The sequence below is a fragment of the Ranitomeya variabilis genome, chromosome 1 (assembly GCF_051348905.1).
Source record: "Ranitomeya variabilis isolate aRanVar5 chromosome 1, aRanVar5.hap1, whole genome shotgun sequence".
Classification (NCBI taxonomy): Eukaryota; Metazoa; Chordata; class Amphibia; order Anura; family Dendrobatidae; genus Ranitomeya; species Ranitomeya variabilis.
In genome coordinates, this window is record NC_135232.1 from 705794662 (window position 1) to 705817254 (window position 22593).

Consider the following 22593-nt stretch of genomic DNA (forward strand, 5'->3'; position numbering starts at 1 on the left):
ATCCAGTGCCCTGCATCTGTGGTTGTCATAAACTGCTTTTCCACTACTGCATACTCACTTCTGCTATTCCTGTACAACTCATCTCAGCTGGGTTCCTGTGTAATGTCTCCTGGACGTTGCATTCATCTCAATCCAGAGACTGCAACAAAACTCTAAAATCTGCATTTGATGGTTTATACTGTTTCTATGTCTTAATTTTTGCTTGATTATTACAGTTTTCTTTTTTGCAAACTCGACTTTGCTTTCCTTCTTTCGTAACTCAGGTCAACAACTACCATTACTCCACTATTACTGGGTTTAAGGCAAAGTCGGAGCATGGGGAAGTGGATCTGCCCTTGGCTAATGAAATTAATGAGTTTTCCAACAGATTCACCAACACAAGCACAGCGTCATCAGGAATGGGGGATGGAGCGTGTGGGGGTCATGGGGGTCTGCGGGGATCATGGGGCTGTGCAGCATTCTCGGGGGTCTGCTGGGATCGCGGGGCTGTGTGTGTCTGTGCATGGCTGTGTGCGGGCCTGTGTGTGTGCGGGTCTGTATGTAGGCAGGCATTGTCCGATGGGACTATTATGTGTGTGTGTGCAGGTCTGTATGTAGGCAGGAATTGACCGATGGGACTATTAGTCCCATCCGGATTTGCCTGCTACAGTGACAGGTAGCCGGATGATGGGACAGTATAGTCCCTTCATCCGGTTACTGTGTTCAAGTGTACAAAAAAAAACAAATACACACATATCTATCTATAGATCTATCTATCCATATATCTATCTATCTACATCTATCCATAGATCTATCTATCCATCCATCCATCATCTATCTATCCATCTATTATCTATCTATCTAATTCCTTCTATCTATCTATCTATCTATCTATCTATCTATCTATCTATCTATCTATCTATCTATCTATCTATCTATCTATCCATCTATCTCATTCCTTCTATCTATCTTTCTATCTATCTCATTCCTTCTATCTATCTATCTATCTATCTATCTATCTATCTATCTATCTATCTTTCTAACTGTATGTAATGGAGTGTGGGTTGGACAAATGTAAAAGAGGAGGTTGGACAAGAAATTATATCACAAATCTTTTTATTTTTTGTTCAATAAGAGATCTTTATTAAGCTTTCAAAAACGCATACAAATCCGCATAAAAAGCAGCATCAAAAAATGCATCAAAACCGCGCAAAAACCGCACCAAAAACACATAAAAAACGCACATGCGTTTTCTGCAAAGAGGTGAGGATTTAGTGCAGAAAAATCCGCAGGCAAATCTGCAACGTGTGCACATAACCTAATAATTTCTTAAGGGTAGTAGACAACAATGACTGATTGCAGGTGTACTCATGTCAATTAAGTGACTTATATACCTGAACTGCCCACATTTATTTGTTATGTAATGTTGGTATACTTGGACTATATTTGTGTCCTAATATTTTATGTACTGCTGTTTGTATTGCTGCTGTAATACCGTAATTTCCCCTGAGATCAATAAAGTGTATCGTATCGCATCGTTTCGTATTCCCCTTCAGTAGCCTAGGTTATGTAGCCGTGCTGAACCGTAACATAAATCCTGTGGCGTTTCATTCTGCAATGACACTTACACCGATTTCCCTCCAAATATTTTGTAGGTTCTTAAGAAGTAGTGAACAGATAGAAGGAAATATAACTGCAAAATCTGACTACACAAGGTTTCATTGTAGTCTGTAACCATGGATACCTATATGTCTGGAAATAAGCTGCATACACCAAATGGTAGGTTATCTAAAAAGGTGAGCAAAGTTGTATAAAAAAAATTGGTTGCAATAGCAGACATTGCCTTTATACGGCTGGGACTGCATAACGACTTTTAGAAACAACGACTCAGGTCTAGAAACCATTATCACAAATTGATCCTGCCAATGACGACTTTTAGTTGCAGTTGAGGACGAATCACAATTGAGATGTGACTTTATTTGGGAGGGAAGTTGAAAAAGTGACAGTCAATTCATGGCAAGAATTGTACATCAGTGCAACTTTTTTCTTGTAGCCTCAGCCTAATATACAAGTCTAGTCTACTTTCTTTGTTTTTCCTGAGTTTGTTCTGGGCTGCAGCCTGCAGAGCACACCGTCCATGGGTCGCAGGGTGCCGCTGTCCATAATCCGGAGATTCTGACCTTCCACAAGTTCAAACTGAAATCTCTGCAGCAGCTTGGCCATGACTACCTTGGCTTCCATCTGTACACAATGAGAACATACATAATTACTTATATCTGATTTATTCCCCTCCCCCTGGATCATTCTCATATTTGTCCCTGTTGGTGCCTTCATCTCCACTAGAGGCATCCAGAACTTACCTGTGCGAAGACTTGACCAATGCAAGAACGTGGTCCCAAAGAGAATGGGAAGTATGAAAAATATGGCCTGTGTGTGTAAGGAAAATGAGTTAAAAGCAAGGCAATGTTAAGTATATACAGTAGTTCTTGACTCCTTTTGTGACCAATGTAGTCACCCATCAATCTGGTGAAACGTTGGTGCCACTTGGACCTTGGTAATCAAACATTTTGCTCTCTGCAAAGTGAAGCACGTCACAGTGTCCACTGAAATCTCTGGGCATTTTGTGCATTGATTGAGACAAAGAAAGAGACATTCTTTTGTAGGCCTTTAAGAATAAAAGAGTAGTTCACCACTGCATTTTTAAATGGCTCAAAAATAAAAGAAAATTTAGTATGGTCGCCATAAAGATCGCCTGCCACTCATCTTCCAGATCTTCACAGATCTCTCCTTCATTCTTTGATTTTCCTCTTTCCACATAACAGGCATATGACTACTGCAGTCAATCACTGGCCATGTTAGTTACCAACAGTGATTGTCTGAACTGGTCACATATACATTTGGCCAAAACAGTACCGTACATATGAAGCATATCTCTGTATATCCTAGTTTGGCCAGTGATTGGCTGCAGTGGTCGCATACCTGTCCAGCATGGAGCTAGGCAGCATTAGAAGAGCAAGAAGAAATCTGTAAGGTGAGAAAATCTTTAAGACTGAAGGAACTCCCTTCTATCCCCTGAATATTTGATAATGGATTTGTGGCACCCCTGAGGGTCCATTCGCCACTGAGGTACTGCACCTCAGCCAGATGTGTGGTACTCCGCTCTTGGGTAAGGAGGGGACACTACCCAGTACCCACACAGTGGCATCTAACACCAGACCTCTATAAGCCTGGAGGGAACTAGGTAGAGGGTGTCGGTGCAGGAAGTAGAGAGGGATGGAGTCAGTGACAAGAGGAGTGGACAGTGAGAATCGGAGAGAGTTGGAGCTGTGAGGAGCTCGTCCCAGCACCAGAGGACAGAGAGAGAGAGAACAAGAAAGATAGAGAGAAGCCCCTGACAGAAAGAAAAGCGAGAATGGGTCCTAGAGGCATGGGTAGTAAGGAATCCACCCGTGGGCCCGTATCTACGCCGACTGTAGTTGGGTGGAGGGACCAGGTCGCAGTAGGGGACTGGTCCCAGACTAGTGGAGAACTACAAGGCTCAGATAGCAAACCGGAGGCTGTGGTAATTGTATGTGCCACAGCCACAACCACACACACACACTGAAAAGGCAACCACATAGCATCAAGGGGACAAGGAGGACGTCACCCGACAGGATCCGAGGCTGCTGGCTTGTGACACCTTGTGTGAAGGCGCAGGGCAGGAGAGGCAGGAGCCAGCGTAGTGAGACGGCCAGGGAAGGACATAAGAAGGGGGTTCTGGCAATGTGGACCCCAAATTACCTGAGAGCTGGCTGGACCACAGACCCGGAGGACACAGCACCTGGCTGGGGACTGCATATAAGAACTGTGATTAAAGTGTGGAAACTGCATCCTGCTGTGTCCTCTGAATTATTACTGTGTCACCTGCCCTGCACTACAACAGATCACCATTGACTTTAACACTTTTACTGCCCTGGGGCCTAGCTCTACCCATGGAGAGCTGAAACATCTCTGCTGCATCATCATCTGCACCAGAGGACCTGAACCGCAACGTTGACCATTTCCCTATTGCCGAGCACCACGGGTGGTGTCACGAACAAACTTCCTAAACACTTTATTTCCCCTTCATTCCCATTTTTATTGGACGCCCAGGGCCACGGACCGGGTCACTGCTGCCGCGACCACCCCCTTAAGAACCGTCGGACCCGGCCTGAGTACATCACGGCCCTACTCCAGATTTTCCCTTAAAAAACCATTAAAGAGGATATCTAAATGAAATAAAGGTATTTACTTCGGAGCGTCTGGGTGGAATCTATCTGGATTGAAGACAAGAGGGTCTGGAAAAAAACGCTCCATTCTTCCCATGATGTATGAGTTAAACTGAAGGGAGAAAAAAATTAAAATAAAAAAATAATTTAAATAATTATAAAAAAGATACAGCATTCAGTATATATATGCACTCATGTTGATAACTTTATCAACTATTCCAGAGCACTGCTGAAGAAAAGGACCCTCAGGGAGACGTCAAGAACTGTAACGAGTCGACGTCTCCTTGGCTTTCAGTATTTTGAAGCATCTAAACCATTGTTACTGGGAGCTGACATGGAAACAGGATATATAGGATATTGTCTGCACATTTACAACTTTTTTAATTGTTCCAATCCATCTAAAATGAAGTAACCTTGTGAATTGGCAAAATACATTTTTGTCAGCTCCTACGTGTCTCCATGGTAACAGACTACAGGCACGCGCTGTGTAGTCAGATCCTGCTTTTATCTGAACACTACTTTTGACCAACCTGTGAAATGAACTGTAGAACGTCATGCGGGTTTGGATGATACTATGAAGACTATTCAAGATTTGTTTGTAATCTGTCATCATGGAGAAACATAGTTTTGCGTAAAAGCTGTAAAAACAAAAGGATTTTGTACAGGGGTTCCCCAAGAATGACATTAATCACCTATCCACAGGATGATGAATGTCTTATCGATGGGGCTCAACGACATTAGACCCTTATAAACACTTGAACAGAAGTACTGTAGAAATCTCAATCCCAATTCCAGTGACGAAGAACAGGAGATAAGGCCTTCAATTTTACCGATTGGTGGGAGTGCTAGTGAGGATCCTATGACTAGACAAGAAATTTGATCAGCAGAAAAACAGCAGTAAGTAAAGGGATTTCTTGGACACTAATTTTGATGGGCTTTCCTTAGGCATTAATATTTCATCAGTGGGGTGTGATTCCCAGGAATCTTGTTGATTCACAATTAATATTATTCCGAGTCCCCTTATTTGTTTAGTCAGACACGGTGCTATCCATAATGTTGTGGCAGTGCCTAGTACTGCACTCTTATACTGAACCATGGACCATACCGACAAAGTTGCTTTTGGTGGGATCTTCAAACCTTCAATGACATAGTCTTCCTCTAATGCTCTTGAAGTACCCGGTGCTGTAGGATATAATCGCAAAGTCTCTTTCAGAACCTAGAAGATGTAATGACAGGTCATTTCTGGGAATAGGATTGATGGTGGAGAAACAGGGCAGACATCGCTACAATTCCAGATAGTGAGATCATATTATAAAAACCTCTTCAATTTGACAGATCCCAACAAACCCTATCAGAAGTAAATGTCGTACGATGGTCACCATCACACATAACCCAAAGCCATGACAGGAGAGCCTAACATCATGTTATGAGGATCAATGTTCCTACAAAATATCTGAAATCATCATAAACCACCTGATTCAGATATTGCAGCTTCCCAATGTCGTCATACTCAATATCTCGTCTGGCACCAATGACTTCATCTACCTCCGCCTGGGCCCTGAAGAAACCATAGAAAAAAAACATTTATCCATATATTCTCCGCCACGCTCAAACCCTCCACATTACCTCCTGACCCAGCTCATCACACACATCTCTTGGACCATTAAAATATTACATACATGCACCCAAGACATGCAACATCCCTAATGGGCAGCATTTTTGACTGAGGCTGAGGGATAGCTTGCTCGGTAGACAGCCTATGTATACAAATATCAAAAGACTGACAGCACATCCAAGCAGAAAACAGCTGTGTACAGGTGCTTACTCCACCCCTCAGCCTCAGGCATTTCTAATTATAGTAGGATCCTACCTTCCCATATAAATGCAGGCTTCAGCCTAAGAGAGGATTCACACAGGCAAGTTCCCAGCAACAAGAATCGCCTTATCATGGCTGCTGGGTATACATAAATTGGCCAATTTATGCCCTAAGTATTCTCAATTTTTCCAATTTTCTAGAGCAGCAATGCAATTCAAATTTTATATATTTCATGTTTGCATGCTATAGCGCTACCGCTATTTTTGGTTATTTGTGGAAATGACTGCTCACGTTTTTAAACCAATAAATATTACATAAAATTGAATAAATATGCATATACTTTAATTCCACTCTCTAAACTTTGTGCGCCTGTAGTAAATCTTCCAGTAAAAATGCAGCGCCCCAGAGTTCTGGTCGTTGCAGTACTGTGGATCCGCCACTATGGGGAGCCATGGTGCGTTCGATGGCACTGAAGGAGTTCATCTGACCAGGTATCACAGACACCAATATGTTTCACAGCAGGGCCTCCGGGGGGAGCTAAGGGTGCTATTCATTAGGCCACTCCCCACCATAGTGGGTAAACTGGGGGTCAGGCAGGAAGTTAAGAGGGAAAGCTGACTGGATTGAACGAAGCAACACCTTGTGGCAGAGGGTGTTGTGGAGGAAGAGACAGTAGGGTCTCTGTCAGGGGTGGGATCCTGACAGAGGCTTGGCATTGGAAAGAACGTAACGGGACCGTGCCTGCTCAGCATAGCGGCGGTGCCCAAGAAAGGACTAGAAGCGAGATAGATTGTGCTGAGTGAGAAACGAGATCAAGCAAAAAGGAGAATACCAGTAGGGGTCATGCTGTAGGACCGGAGCAACATCCTACTGAGGCGCATTACCGGTGGCCGGAACGCCGAGGGAGTGGAATAGCATACAGCTTCAAGCCATACTCCAAACAGCGGCAGGACAGTCAGTTTAAGGCAGGCTGTCTACCACATATCACCTATGAAGTCTTGGGGGGCAATTGCGGGAGAGGGGCGTCTCTAGGGTCCCGGAAGAACTCCAGGCCTACCTGACAAACGGGTGCCGTTCCAACCTGAATAACAGGGAGGGATGGAATACGAGAAGAACATCAGTGAATCGAGTTGTGAGGGAACTTAAGAAACAGACACAACAGTTGTGGGGTACTTTCCGTGAGCACAGCAGGGAAGGACTACAACACATAGCGCTAAGAAGGAGGGCACTGATTTCCACCTGTGAGGAGAACTCTGGAAGTGCCATCGGACCGACCGGACTTGCGCAGCCTGGTGAACCGTATTCTGGACTGCGGACTGAGAGATCTCCAGTAAAGAGGTAAAGAGACTGCAACCTGGTGTCCTTGTTATTTACCGCGACCTGCACCCCACAACTGCACCGCTACACCACCGTTACTGCACCATCATCATCACTTATTGCACCGGACGTCCCCCACTGACGGACAGGGCCACGGACCGGGTCCAGCCACCGTGACAACCCCAGGACTGAGACCCAGAGGCCCGGCTCCGGGTACCCCTAGGCCCTGCGGCGGTGTGGGGGCGCTCCAACTTGGCGTCACGAACAGGATCTACTTAAGCCTGAAGAATCAGGTCATGTGTGCCTAGAGACTGTGATTTATTGTGCTTGAACTGTACTTTATCGAGAGACTGTGTATTGCCATTGACCAAGAGAAGTTCCCGCCAAAATCCGCCGCCATTGTAGCGCTGAGGAGAGCGCAGGAAGAGAAGAGGGGCGTGAAGTGGGCGTAGGCAAGCTGGAGAGCGCGAACAGCAATGGCCGCCCAGTCTAAGTATTTCTGTGCCCTGAGGACGTGCCCGTCAACAGCCGAGGTCCGCCTCCTGATCCTGGTTGGAGGGTGGAGGCCATGGGGACGGGGCCGCCCACGAAAGAGACCGCGAAAAGAGGACATTGGAGGACAAATAAAGATGGCGACACCCGGAGCACCATGCGGAGCTGACCCGGTTCGGTCTGAAGCTGCACAGCCTGAAATAGCCCCAGAGACGCCAACACTGCGGGGTCTGACCCTCACAGGGCCGCCAATGGGTCGACCCCCTTTGCCGCTGTCCGAAGAGGGTGTGGCCGCAGCCGAGGCCCGACAGCTGGCCCGCCGGCTGAAGGCCGATGCCCGAGTGCTCACCCGGCTAGGTCAGCCCACGGAGATCCGTCTGACTCCAGTGTCTCCTGTTCCCTCCCAACTGGCCGCGGCTGGGAGCACGCTATCAACACCGGATCTAGAGATCATGCCGGACGCCGAGCATTTACGGCGTCTGATGACAGCATGGCGGAGCCGGCCCCAGCCTGCAGAGCAACTTGATCTGGTCAGTGTTCCGGAGATTCCGTCCTCACACTGGGGTGTAGTGGTGGCCTTTAACCCCCGGTATGGAAGAGGGGTGATTCAGGAAATTGGAGAACCGCTGCAGGTCCGCGTGGATCGGGAGGAGGTGGAGCCTTGCAGCGGGAGGCTCGATCGTGACCTGGAGCCGGGAGATGCCGTCACCTACACGAGGTGGAGGAGGGACACTGGCGAGACGGGCTGGTTCGCCCGAGGTGTCCAACGATGCATTGCCCTCCAGGCTGCTGGAACACCAGAAGGGGATGATCCCGTTGGGAAGGCAGCGGGACCCGGCCCCGCGGAATCACGAGAAGCTCAGCCTCGCCGCACCCCGGAGGGACGGGTGCACCTGCCGACAAGGAGGACCTCCCGGCGAGGGATTTTATCATTACTGGGACCGGAACGGCGTCCTGGCTCACCGGTGCGATCTGTTGGCCTGGTAAGGCCAGGAAAGAGGTCGCCTTCTGCAGAACCCCAGTAAGATTTTATTGAATGCTTCAAGAATGTAAATAGTTTTCTAGTTAACTGTTTGAGTACTGTTTGCTGCTAAACCCGTCCAGGGTTAACTCTTTATGGATCCCTTAGTTGACCCGGGATCCTTATTGTTTGTCTTTCTACAGTTTTGCACAAGTTTTACAAACTGAGAAATCATGAACAGTGCATGATCCAAACTTTCTTGTAAATAGTTTGCACCTTATTAAAGGCGCTTCCTACTAGTTTTATTTAAAGACTCTTTGCGAAGATACCGTTCTGGAACCTTTGCTGAGCAAAGACTGGTAGGCTGAGAAGACGAGCTACCTCAGAAAGACTTGATTCTCTTTTAAAGGGGATGTCCAACAGTGTACTTATGAGAAGATACTGTTTTAGAACAGTAATGCAATGATAATGTTTGAACGAGAAAAGTTGTATGTGTTTTAACTAGTTAAATGTGAAGAAATACTGATGATGATGCTCTGGAAAGAAATGTAACTGTTTTGCATGAAGAAAAGTTATGTGTGTTTAATTTGTTTAAAGTGTGAAATCTAGATAATGTTCTTTAAAAGGAAAGATGCAGAAAGCCCGTAGGGGTAGATTTAGAGTTCTGCTTAGTTGAAAGTAAAGAAAGTAGTAATGAAGGTGAGGATAGAAGGTAAACCCTGAGTCCCCATAGAAAGTTCGTTCGTTACTAAGGACAGAGAGTGAACCCGTAGGGGTTAGAAAGTGAGTCCTAATAGGAGCCAAATAGAGCTGGCTCAATGTTCTCTAATTGAAAGGAATGTTATGTCTATACCATGTATAGTAGCGAAAGGCAGTAGGCCCTGGCTGAACGGGGCGGTCCTGTAATAGAAAGGAGAGGCAGTAGGTCTGGTGCCGTTAGGACAGGCGGTCCTGCAGGTTCAAAGTAGGAGAATGCAAATTAAAAATACCTTATAATGTGATTATAGGAAGGTCTTTAGCGGATTAAGAGTGTATATCCTTAAAGGCAAAGTTAAATTATTGGTCAATAATGTTTGCACCTAGTAGAATACCCGGTTGGGTAATGAGAGTTAATTGTAGCCTGTTGCTATGATATTTAATTATGTTTGTAACGTTAAAGTGTCCTCACCTCCCATAAAGGGAAGCTTGTTCAAGTATGCTTATTGTTTTGCACTCAACAAAATTGTATGTCTTTTTGCTAACCTGTATTGTTGTTTTCTTCCCAGTCCCGGAGTACTGTGTTTAACCAGGGGGGAGTGCAGCGCCCCAGAGTTCTGGTCGTTGCAGTACTGTGGATCCGCCACTATGGGGAGCCATGGTGCGTTCGATGGCACTGAAGGAGTTCATCTGACCAGGTATCACAGACACCAATATGTTTCACAGCAGGGCCTCCGGGGGGAGCTAAGGGTGCTATTCATTAGGCCACTCCCCACCATAGTGGGTAAACTGGGGGTCAGGCAGGAAGTTAAGAGAGAAAGCTGACTGGATTGAACGAAGCAACACCTTGTGGCAGAGGGTGTTGTGGAGGAAGAGACAGTAGGGTCTCTGTCAGGGGTGGGATCCTGACAGAGGCTTGGCATTGGAAAGAACGTAACGGGACCGTGCCTGCTCAGCATAGCGGCGGTGCCCAAGAAAGGACTAGAAGCGAGATAGATTGTGCTGAGTGAGAAACGAGATCAAGCAAAAAGGAGAATACCAGTAGGGGTCATGCTGTAGGACCGGAGCAACATCCTACTGAGGCGCATTACCGGTGGCCGGAACGCCGAGGGAGTGGAATAGCATACAGCTTCAAGCCATACTCCAAACAGCGGCAGGACAGTCAGTTTAAGGCAGGCTGTCTACCACATATCACCTATGAAGTCTTGGGGGGCAATTGCGGGAGAGGGGCGTCTCTAGGGTCCCGGAAGAACTCCAGGCCTACCTGACAAACGGGTGCCGTTCCAACCTGAATAACAGGGAGGGATGGAATACGAGAAGAACATCAGTGAATCGAGTTGTGAGGGAACTTAAGAAACAGACACAACAGTTGTGGGGTACTTTCCGTGAGCACAGCAGGGAAGGACTACAACACATAGCGCTAAGAAGGAGGGCACTGATTTCCACCTGTGAGGAGAACTCTGGAAGTGCCATCGGACCGACCGGACTTGCGCAGCCTGGTGAACCGTATTCTGGACTGCGGACTGAGAGATCTCCAGTAAAGAGGTAAAGAGACTGCAACCTGGTGTCCTTGTTATTTACCGCGACCTGCACCCCACAACTGCACCGCTACACCACCGTTACTGCACCATCATCATCACTTATTGCACCGGACGTCCCCCACTGACGGACAGGGCCACGGACCGGGTCCAGCCACCGTGACAACCCCAGGACTGAGACCCAGAGGCCCGGCTCCGGGTACCCCTAGGCCCTGCGGCGGTGTGGGGGCGCTCCAAAAACATCACTCACTTTTCTAGTATTTCTGGGCTCCGTGCCAGTTCCATCACAGTAAATGATAACTGATTGGCTGTTGTTTCGTGTCCTAAGATAAAACCACCAAAACCCACATTAGATTTTCCATTACGCAAACATCTCCTGCACATGACTTTACATTGCAGAGTAGATATACTTTTCCAGCAATTTTTTTTTAATGTAAAACGGAGCTATGCGATCAACAAAATCTCTCACCGTTTTGTGTCTATAGCATCTATGCAGAGATACGTTTTATGTGATTGAAGACTAAAAACATTTATATTTATGTCTATGGGTTACTCAGGGGAATGGGCAGATGAAAATGAGTGACACATGACCACAGGATCACATTGTGATTCGTTGGCATCGAATAGTAAAAGCTTTACCTACCTGCTATAAAGAATGTAACAAAATTATCCATTAAATCTTCTGTATCACAATAACCTTCCACAGCTGTGAAAAGAAAACATTGCATTAGTAATCACTGAGATCTGTGGATGATCCTTGCAGCAATTAACTCCATTCTCTGCAGTGCCCCCGCAGGAGATATGAAGAATTACATAGTTTCTATGAAACTGTTCATATAATTTATGGCCAGCATCCATGTCTCATTTCTTAAGGTCTTGAATGGAGTGTCTCTACTTGACTTACTCTGAATTCCCAAACAAGATGTTTGACAATAGTTTGCTAAACCTGACAATGTCTGTAAAGGAGTTGTCAGCTAGTGGACAACTCCTCAGGCTACATTCACATTTGCGTTCGGTGCCGCAGCGTCGCCGCATGCGTCATGCGCCCTCTATATTTAACATGGGGGCGCATGGACATACGTTGTGAAGCGTTTTTTGACACATGCGTCTTTTTGGGCGCATGCGTCAGGGCGCACAGGACGCAGCAAGTTGCATTTTTTGTGCGTCCTTTTTCATACAAAAAAAGGACGCATGCGTCAAAGAACAATGCGTTTTGCATGCGTTGTGCATGCGTTGTGCGTTGCGTCGCCGATGCGTCGCCGACGCAACACACAACAACACAAATGTGAACGTAATGGAGAGAGGTGAAACATTTTTTTTTTTAAATTGATAATTACCTCCTGAACCGAGGCAGCTCTTCCGTGCTCCATGCTTTTCTGTGCTCAGCAATATGTATCCACATGTTTACTGGCATCAACATCTGTGGTCGCTGATCATTTTGGTGTGGTACTATTTCTCCTGCTTGGACGAAATGTGAATGCTGCTGCGCTGCATTGCCGGCCTCGGACGATGTCGATACCACATCGCTGAGTACAGAGGAGCAGTGCCGGTCTGGATGGTATGCTTTTTGTTTTTTTCCAAAATTTAAGTTAGCTTTATTTACTAAAATTTAAATAAGCTGCAATACTAAGGAAAACCTTTGGATACGAGTGGCAGCATTGGGAAAAAAAGCCTAAATGTTTTATAATCCTGGACTAAATTACTGATGAATTACAATGTATGTACTCCTTTCCAGATTGTAGGAAGAATACCTGCTCCTTTGAGTATCTGTGTAAGAATGTCCATGGGAATCTCTTCTCCATCCTGAATCGCCTTTTTCCTCTTCTCAATGCATTCTTTCCCCGTCTTCCGGAGCAACCTGACGCTTTGCTGGACCTCTTTTACGAAGGTTCGCTTTTTCCATGAGAACTAGTAGTAAATACCGTATATCAATGCTGTGAAGTAGGAGCTTTATGCTTAATAATTACACTGTGCAACAAATTTCAGGGAAGTTCTTGTCCCCTGAGAAAATTTTATTGTATCTTACAGATTTTGATATGCTGAGCATGAATATGTGCTCCAACGTGTATCACGTAAGGTTTTTAACCCCTTCATAACCGGAGCTTTTTTCTATTTTTCTTTCCCCTTCTTTCCAGAACCATGACTTTTTTATTTTTCCATCAATATGGCCGTGTGAGGGCTTATTTTTTGCGGGACGAGCTGACATTTTTAATGATACCACATTTGTGCTGATACGTTCTTTTGATTGCCCGTTATTGCATTTTAATGCAATGTCGCAGCAACCAAAAAAAGTAATTCTGGCATTTTGATTTTTTTATCGTTACGCCGTTTAATGATCATGTTAATTCTTTTTTTTATTGATAGATCGGGCAATTCTGAATGCGGCAATACCAAATATGTGTAGGTTTGATTTTTTTTTAAATTGTTTAATTTTGATTGGGGCGAAAGGGTTTTGATTTAAACTTTTATGGTTTTTTTAATATATTTTTAAACACTTATTTTTTTTCCTTTGGCATGCTTCAATAGTCTCCATAAGAGACTAGAAGCTAGCATAGCACGGTCACCTCTGCTACACAGAGGTGATGCTCAGATCGCCTCTATGCAGCAGAATTAAAGGCTTGCTATGAGCGCCAACCACAGAGTGGTGCTCATAGCAATCTGCCATCAACAACCATAGAGGTCTCAAGGAGACCTCTGGTTGTGATGGCAATGCAGCGATGACACCCGATTGCGTGACGGGGGTTGTCGCTACGCTTATTTCTGGACCGGCGTCTGGAATTGCATTTAAATGCCCGCTCTCAGAGTTTGACAGTGGCATTTTACTACTTAATAGGCGTGGGTGGATCGCGATTCCACTCGCACCTATTGAAAACAGCCGACATGTCACGGCTTTGAGGTGGGCTCACCGCCGGAGCCCACCTCAAAGTGGGGGATACTGCCAGCTGACGTACTATTCCATCAGCGCGCAGTAATGGGTTAAGAAACAACAGTTTATAGTTTACATTATGATGTCTGAGACACTACATACATGCGCATCATTGTCAGTAGCAAAAGCAGTTGTTCAAAAGTGTTTTGCAGACGACTTTCGTTTATAATCCATATTTTTAGAATTATAACAGAATATTATAATGTTTCGTATCATTTCTCAAAAACCTTATGTGATAGGAAAAATCTGAAGTCATTTCTGAAATCAGCATGAAAAAATCTATCAGTAACACTCAAAATTGTCTGAGGGACAAAACCTTTGCAACACAATAATAAACGAAAGTCGTCTGCAAAACACTTTTGAACAATTGCTTTTGCTACTGACATCGTATACTTACCAATGCTGCCGCAGGTCATTCACCACCTGCCCCATCATCCCAGGACAGCATACAGCCAGGGCAGAAGTTAATAGGACGAGCCCCCAGCATGGCAGAAGACTATGATGGCTGCTTCCTCTTCCAGTGCAGACACTTGGTCACCCCCTCCCCCTTTCCCGACTGCAGCAGGTGATGTGAGTACAAGGAGACCTCCTACACAGCAGTTTCCAAACCAGTACTAAAGGGGCAGTGTAGTGTAGTGCTAACAGCTCGTTCCCACAAGAACAGTGGGGCCCGGGGGTCCCTCCTGCAGCCCAGTGGGAAGCCCTAGTTCTGGAGCCAGTAAGAGGCAGCATCACAGAATTGCTGACCTTTTCTGGCTCCAATCTCTTAGCTCTGGTCACTGCTGCTGTCATTTTCAGGAGTTGGTGGAGGGTGAGAAGATAGAGGCAGAGCCAGTACTGAGCTCTGCACAGAGCTAGTGCCCAGCACCTTGTGCATGGCGAGCTCAGACAGGAGCGATGCAGTCAGCTCTAATGCCTCCAGACCAGCAGGAAAGTGCCACCCGGGGCCCGGTTATCAGGAGGAAAAGAGGTGGGGCCTGAAGTGTGTGAGACCTACTGCCTGCTTGTCTCAGTCAGTCCGGGCCCTCCCTCCATGTCTCTGCTCACAGGCCCCTTACACAGGTAAGGGTGGTAATGCCCTGATGGCGGCCCTGTTGATGCACATGTATGTAGTGTCTCAGACGTCATAATGTAGACTATAAACTGTTGTTTCTTAAAATCCTTACGTGATACAGACTTTTGGAGCACATATTCGTGTTTAGCATATCAAAATCTATAAGATACAATAAAAAATTTTCAGGAGACAAGAACTTCCCTGAAATTTGTTGCACAGTGTTATCAAGGAGAACTATTTTCTGGAGCTTCCCAGAAAATAATTTGATTACTGAGAGCCCCAGTGTAAGCAGGTGAACTATATGCAACAGCGGAGACACCAGGCGGAACAACAATCTACTTCTATTTGCTTAAAAGAATAATATGAATAAAAGATTGTTATTAGAGGCTGATCATACAGAGACAGTATTCACAGAATCAATGGCAAAACATTTATATAAACAGGAATAAGTTGGTTGATGTACAATGGGGAATGTCACGGGGTCCTTCTCCGGTATCACACAATCAACAGAGCAAGAGAATAGTGAACAATTCCAAGACCTTTAATTTAGGCAAAAATACGAACGGTCCATATACAATCCACCACACAAAGGATAAGATAGTCCAGAACACGAATGCAATTCAGTAACAGGATAAAAGTCCTGGGAGATGAGAGTCCAACAATCCAGCAGACAGAGGATAACAGTCCATATACTCTTCTTTCTCTCTGAGGTGCTGTAAACACATCATAGTTCCACACAGGACTGATCTGTGTCTCACCTCCCTGATATTTTAAAAGTCCCCCTCCTCATTCACAGTTCAGGAGGGGGGAGGTCACAGGGGCTCATTGTTTTAACAAGCTAGGTCAATATGTCATTAGCATATTAGCAAACATGATTATTCACTGACCCTGTGAGAAGACAACAATACAGTAATGTGGGGGCTGATATCAGATGGCAACCACAGCCATTCATCAATTAGCAAATAACTCATCCTACAAGAGAACACCATGAACATCAGTAAAATATTAATGCAACTAAAATGATATCCACATACCATATCCCACCATCACAGGGAATATCAGGATAAACTCGGGGTCTACAATCCAATCTAATTCTATAAATTAAAAAAATAGACGGGAAGCTATATGCCATAAAATTACACGAAACTTTTTATTGATACAATATTAAAAGATTAAATGTAAAACCAGTTAGTATGGGGACAGCAATATGCAAAAAAAAAACGCCAAAAAAAGTTACACAAATTACAGGTGAATCATCACCTTTAAGAATGGAGCTGTTATTAGAATTAAAGTGAAGATTAAGTATTTATAAATTTGTGGAGCAATGAAGCTTCCAAAAATCTTTCTTATATATCATACATAGTAAAGTAGTCAAAATATAACAAGCCCCATAACAGTGTTTGCAATATCCTTATATATATTCCATTGTCAATCCATATAATATCCAAGGGAGTGTGCTTGGAAAAAGCTTAAATGCGAAAGGCGCGTCAGGGGTGCCACAGTAATTTAAAGGTACAGTACTTATTATCTTTACTTCCATCCTTAAGGTTTCACATCCCTGTTCCTTACTATCATGCCCCCTTATGGATTTTTTTGCTGCATAGATCATAATTAGGCACTAATTGAAAACTTTTTCATACTTCTTTTGTGGCTGAATCACGTGGAGGCAGTTACTATTATATGGATTGACAATGGAATATACTGTATATAAGAATGTTGCAAACACTGTTATGGGGCTTGTTATATTTTGACTACTATACTATGTATGATATGTAAAAAAAGATTTTTGGAAGCTTCATTGCTCCACAAATTTATAAATACTTAATCTTCACTTTAATTCGAATAACAGCTCCATTCTTAAAGGTGACGATTCATCTGTAATTTGTGTACCTTTTTTAGGCGTTTTTTTTTTTTTTTGCATATCGCTGTCCCCATACTAACTGGTTTTACGTTTAATCTTTTAATATTGTATCAATAAAAAGTTTCATGTAATTTTATGGCATATAGCTTCCCATCTATTTTTTTGATTTATGTAATGTTTGGAGGTGCCATGGATCTAGGCATGGTATATACCGTATTTTTCGGACTACAATACGCACTTTTTCCCCCCCAAAAAAGGGGGGAAATAGGGGGTGCGTCTAATAGTCGTAATGCAGGCTTACCTGCAGTGGCGTGGTGGCGGCGGCAGAGGTGCGGCGGCAGAGGTGCGGTATGGCGTGTGCAGGGTCCCTTCCACAGGTGAGGTGACGCAGCGGCCCGGAATGCAATGTGAGCAGCAGAGCCGGGTTGATCACCGGTTTATCGGTGGCGGCGGCCATCTTCCTGAGGCCGCGCGTGTGCAGATGGAGTGCTCTGCTTCCCGGGGCTTCAGGAAAATGGCCGCGGGATGCAGCGCGTGCGCAGATGGAGATCGCGGTGGCCATTTTCCTGAAGCCAAGTTCGCATATTTAGATCTTGGCTTCAGGAAAATGTCCGCCACGATCTCCATCTGAGCACGCGCGGCCTCCCGCGGCCATTTTCCTGAAGCCCCGGGAAGCAGATCACTCAATCTGCGCACGTGCGGCCTCGGGAAGATGGCCGCCGCCACCGATAAACTGGTAATTAACCCGGCTCTGCTGCTCACATTGGATACCGGGCCCCTGCGTCACCTCACCTGTGGAAGGGACCCTGCTCACGCCATACCACTCATTATCCCCGCACCTCTGCCGTTGCCACACCACTGCTGCAACCCCCCATGGACACCAGGCCGTGGCGTCGCCCACCTAAGCAGGAAGGGACCCTGCTCAGGTGCACGCCATACCGCATCACCCTACCTCTGCTGACACCATGCCTCCTGTGACCCTGCTCTGCCACCACCAGCCCTCAGGTAAGATACTGTAAATTCGGACAATAAGACAGACCCCCATCTTATAAAGAAATATTTTTTTATGCAATTTTCACCCCAAATTTGGGGTGCATCTTATGGCCCGGTGCGTCTTATAGTCAGAAAAATACGGTACTCTTTGAGGTTCAATATAATTCTAGTTGGGAGGGGCTAAACTCTGTACTTGCCAGGAACAGTCTCTAAGAACTTCCATGGCTTACTGGGCATGACAAGGGCCGCTGCCGCTGCTCCGTCTCACTATCCCGCACGTTTTCCTAACAAAGTCATCAGTTCTCTCTGGGCCGTTCTAGTCTCAGCCGAACCCCATCTGCTCCGCAGCCCTCCCTCTGCCCACGCCCAGTACCATAAGTCTCTGCTGCATGTATCGGCCCGTCCAACACGTGTCCTCCGATCACCGGCCCAGACTCCGGCCCAGACTCCGGTCTCTGGTCAGGTATCCTCAGGGCTTCTTTGGTACTTGATCACCGACAAGTGTCTCCTTGGTACATATCGATGGGGGTTGGTCCTCAGCTGTTGATCGGCGTCATTCAGGTCAGGAGCCTTGACCGGCATCAATTGAGTCTTCAGTGCTTGACCATCAATGGGTGAAGTCTGGACCTTGACTGGTGTAGCTCTGGTCTTCAGTGCTTGACCGTCGTTGTCTGGGCTTTGCTGGTACACACAGCTGCAGTAAACTGTCGCGGATGCTGGAGCTGCAGCAGAACCAACTTTAATTTCCCTTGGCGCTCAATCCTCTTCTGTTTTAGCACGCTGGCCTTTTGTATCCAAGGCTGTCTTTGTCACTGTTACCTGACTCAGAGCACTGCCTAATTCCGTCCTTTCTGCAACTTCTCTCCTCTGGATCAGTTCTGCAGGGTTTTGTTTGAGCCTGGAAGCTGCACGGCATTGCTGATTTTTATCCCCTGTGCTCTATTCTCCTACATCAGCAATCAGAGCAATTTGTAGTTGAACCCAGCAACAAGAGTTTAATTTCCCTGCAGCATCTCCACAGGAGAAATAAAGCATTACATTACACACACAATAATGTTGCTGCCTGTGTCATGCATTGACATTTTGGGTCCTCCAGAGAGAAATTGAAGCTGTATGTCACTGTTCCCTGCTCTAAGGTCCAAATAAGACTAGATAAAATGACTTCAGTGCATCATCATTGATGAGTCACAATAAATCAACAAACTTTGCAGAAATCCGTAGTATAAGCACAAAGATGTTGCTTGTAATAAGTGTTTCATCTCATACCAAAGTTGAATTTACAGTTACACTGTACAAAACTGTTAAATGCTTTTTTGGGTTTGCTACAAAATGATTGAAGAGCATGATCTCATCTTCTCTTTGTGCAGTATATGAGAGAAGTGTCAGCTAGTTTCAATAGTGAGTCACAAAAATGTCACAGCTTTCAGACCCTCAGGTATCAGTATAGTACTTAATACAACCCCTATGAAGGAATAATAAAAAGAAATCTGATAAATTGTGCCGTCTACTACAGGGCCTGAGGGATGAAGCATGACAAGGAACTTTGTTTTTTGTCATTATCTACATCAGATTGGCTTGACATCTTCCTTTCTGTATATTTTCTCTATATTAAAGTGCATTAAATTTTAGAATACTGCCCCCTATTGGCTACAATATATAAAACGTAATAGGGTGGAAAATTTGTTTTCATTTCTAACAGGAATAAGTCAATAAAAAATAATAACCTAAAAATATATACCCTGATAAAGGGATCAAACATCTCAACCAGAGCCCTCAGTACCAACGATATGGCACGCGGAAATGGTGTTTCATCATTCTCCAAGGAGTTCATCTCCATCCCAAACGCAACCTAGTCAAGAGAAAGACTTGTTATGTTTCACTCCAATTTCCACCCATAGGGGTAACATCCCCTTTAGGCTCTAAGACCAGAGTATAACTCATAGTTTGGTTATGGTTGGGGATGTGGAAGATGCCTTTTTTCGTGAACCCAAAACATGCTTAGGTAATGGGTTTGCATCTGAACCTTCTGGGATTGTGTTCCAATAGCATTGTTTTTCATTAAGGGCATCACCATAGTGAGAGTAGTCATGGGGTCTGTAATCTGAAACCTGAGGTTGCAGAAGTGAAGTCATTAGTTACTTGGATTACCTTTGAAATCACATCCAAGGTAGTTCTACTCAGCAAAGTGTGCATTGCAACATGGCATTTTCCATCCGCTTTTTCTTGCAGTTTGCCCATCATCTCCTCTGCTTTCTCATTAAAAGTTCCCATTAATCCAATCAAGTATCTTGAAAAGCCAAAAAAATGTAAACTATCATTTATTATTCAATGTAAAACAATTATTATACACCATTTAGAATAATTTTACCTTGATGTATTTTTACCCGTGATGTATTTACAGTTGTAGTCAAATTTGATTTATTAGCAAAATTGACAAACAATGAAACAACAACAATGCAAATCTTTCAACACAACTAATGGTTTGTTCAATTTCAGCGCAAAGTGCCAGCTTTACTGACTACTGCAGTCTCAGCAATTATTCACTCCCTTCATGACAAGCATCTTTAGTCTTTAATAGAGCCTCTCTAGCTGTTATGACCTGCTGCAAACATGATAAAATGCCAGAAACCAGCTTCTGGCAGCTTTCCTGTGGACAAGGACCCCTGGATCACTAATGTTCTTGGGTTTGCTGATACTTATTCACATCACACCAAAGATTTTCTATTTGGCTCAAGTCAGGTGACTGTGATGACTACTGCAGAATCTTCCAGGACTACTTTTGAAACCAAAGCTTGGTGAATTATCTGGTATAACTGAGATCAATGTCCTGTGAGAAGATCCAATGACGCTCATGCTTTAGCTTCCTCACAGAAAGCATGATGTTTTCTCCAAGGATTTCCTGACTTAATTGAATTCATCTTGTCCTCCACAGCTGCAGGTGCCCGAGGAAGAAAAGCAGCCCCAAGTCATCACCAAGCCCTTGCCATGCTTCACTGTAGGCGTCACCAAGCCTATTCCATGCTTCACTGTAGGCATCATCTAGCCACCACCATACTTTACCATATGCATCATACATCCTCCATCATGCTTTCCCTTAGGCTTTACCGAGCCACAACCATGCTTCACTGTAAGTGCAGCGCCCCAGAGTCCTGGTCGTTGCAGTACTGTGGCTCCGCCGCTAAGAGGGGCTATGGTACGTCTGATGGCACTGAAGGAGTTCATCTGACCAGGTATCACAGACACCAATACATTTCACAGTCGGGCCTCCAGGGGGAGCTAAGGGTACTATTCATTAGGCCACTCCTCACATACTGGTAAAACTGGGGGTCAGGCAGGAAGTTAGACAGAAAGCTGGCTGGGTTGGAACCAGACAACACCTGGTGGCAGAGGGTGTTGTAGGGGAAGATTCGGTAGGGCCCCTGTCAGGTTTGGGACCCTGACAGAGGCCTGGCAACAAGAGAGAATGTCACGGGACCGTGCCTGCTCAGCATAGCGGCGGTGCCCTAAGAAAGGATCAGAAGCGAGATATATTGTGCTGAGTGAGAAACGAGATCAAAGCAAGAAGGAGAATACCAGTAGGAGTCGTGCTGTAAGACCGAGGCAACATCCTACTGAGGCGCACAACCGGCGGCCGGAACGCCGAGGAAGTATTACTATATTCAGCTTCAGGCAATACTTCAAACCAACAGCAGGACAGTCAGTCACAGGCGGGCTGTCTCGCCTAAATCACCTATGAAGACATGGGGGGCACACTAGGAGAGGGGCGACTCTAGGGTTCCGGAAGAGCTCCGAGCCTACTCGTCATACGGGTGCCGTCCCAACCATAACATCGGGAGGGACGGAGGAGAAGAACATCATCCGAACGAGTTGTGAGGGAACACGAGAAACAGACACAACAGTTGTGGGGACTATCCCGTAAGCACAGCAGGGGAGGACCACAACACATAGCGCTAGCAGGAAGGCACAGATTTCCACCTGCAAAGAGAACTCTGGAGGTGTCATCGGACCGGCCGGACTTGCGCAGCCTGGTGAACCTTGTTCCAGACTGAGGACCCAGAGACCTTCAGTAAAGAGGTAAAGAGACTGCAATCTGGTGTCCTCGTTATTTACCGCACCGCACCACCACCACTATCCACATCTATCATTTACTGTACGCCCCCTCCTCAGCAGGGTCACGGACCGGGCCTAGCCACCGTGACAACCCCAGAGCAGAGACTCCGAGGCCCGGTACCGGGTACCCCTCGGCCCTGCGGCAGTGGGGGCGCTACATAAGCATCACTGAGACACTACCATGCTTCACTGTAGACATAACAGATCCTCCACCATGATTCACTGTAGACATCACTGAGCCATCACAATATTTCAACGTGGGCATCACCGAGACACTACAATGCTTCACTGTACGCAGGGTGTTCTTTTCAGCAAATGCTTCATTCTTGCTCCCCCAAACATGCCACTGGTCCAATGTCTCAAAAAATTCCACTTTATTGCTGCACAGAACAGAATCGCTAAGTCCTGTGGCTATTTCTATGAGTTTCAGCATACTGGAGCCAACTTTCTTGTGCTTTTGGGATAGTAGAGGTGGACATCATAGTGTACGACATGGAGACCTTCAATATTTGGTGTGCGCTTTACTGTGCAAACTAAAATCTCAGTGCTTCTGTCACCAAATCTTCCTGCAGGACTTTTGTAATCATGTGAGGTTCTTTGACT

General features: G+C 45.5%; 1 protein-coding gene across 1 annotated transcript in view; it reads right to left on the minus strand.

Moving 5' to 3' along the window:
- Positions 1-1080: 1080 nt before the first annotated feature.
- The window catches only part of LOC143777948 (cholesterol 24-hydroxylase-like), a 39466-nt gene continuing 17953 nt past the window's right edge, over positions 1081-22593 (minus strand). Inside the window, exons 6-15 of the mRNA XM_077267348.1 lie at positions 20029-20167; positions 19619-19729; positions 12798-12954; positions 11690-11752; positions 11297-11369; positions 5700-5784; positions 5332-5442; positions 4250-4338; positions 2340-2406; positions 1081-2220 (exon numbers count right to left, since the gene is read on the minus strand). Of these exons, the coding sequence (XP_077123463.1) occupies positions 2053-2220; positions 2340-2406; positions 4250-4338; positions 5332-5442; positions 5700-5784; positions 11297-11369; positions 11690-11752; positions 12798-12954; positions 19619-19729; positions 20029-20167 (1063 nt within the window). The 3' untranslated portion in view covers positions 1081-2052. The remainder of the gene's footprint in view (positions 2221-2339; positions 2407-4249; positions 4339-5331; positions 5443-5699; positions 5785-11296; positions 11370-11689; positions 11753-12797; positions 12955-19618; positions 19730-20028; positions 20168-22593) is intronic.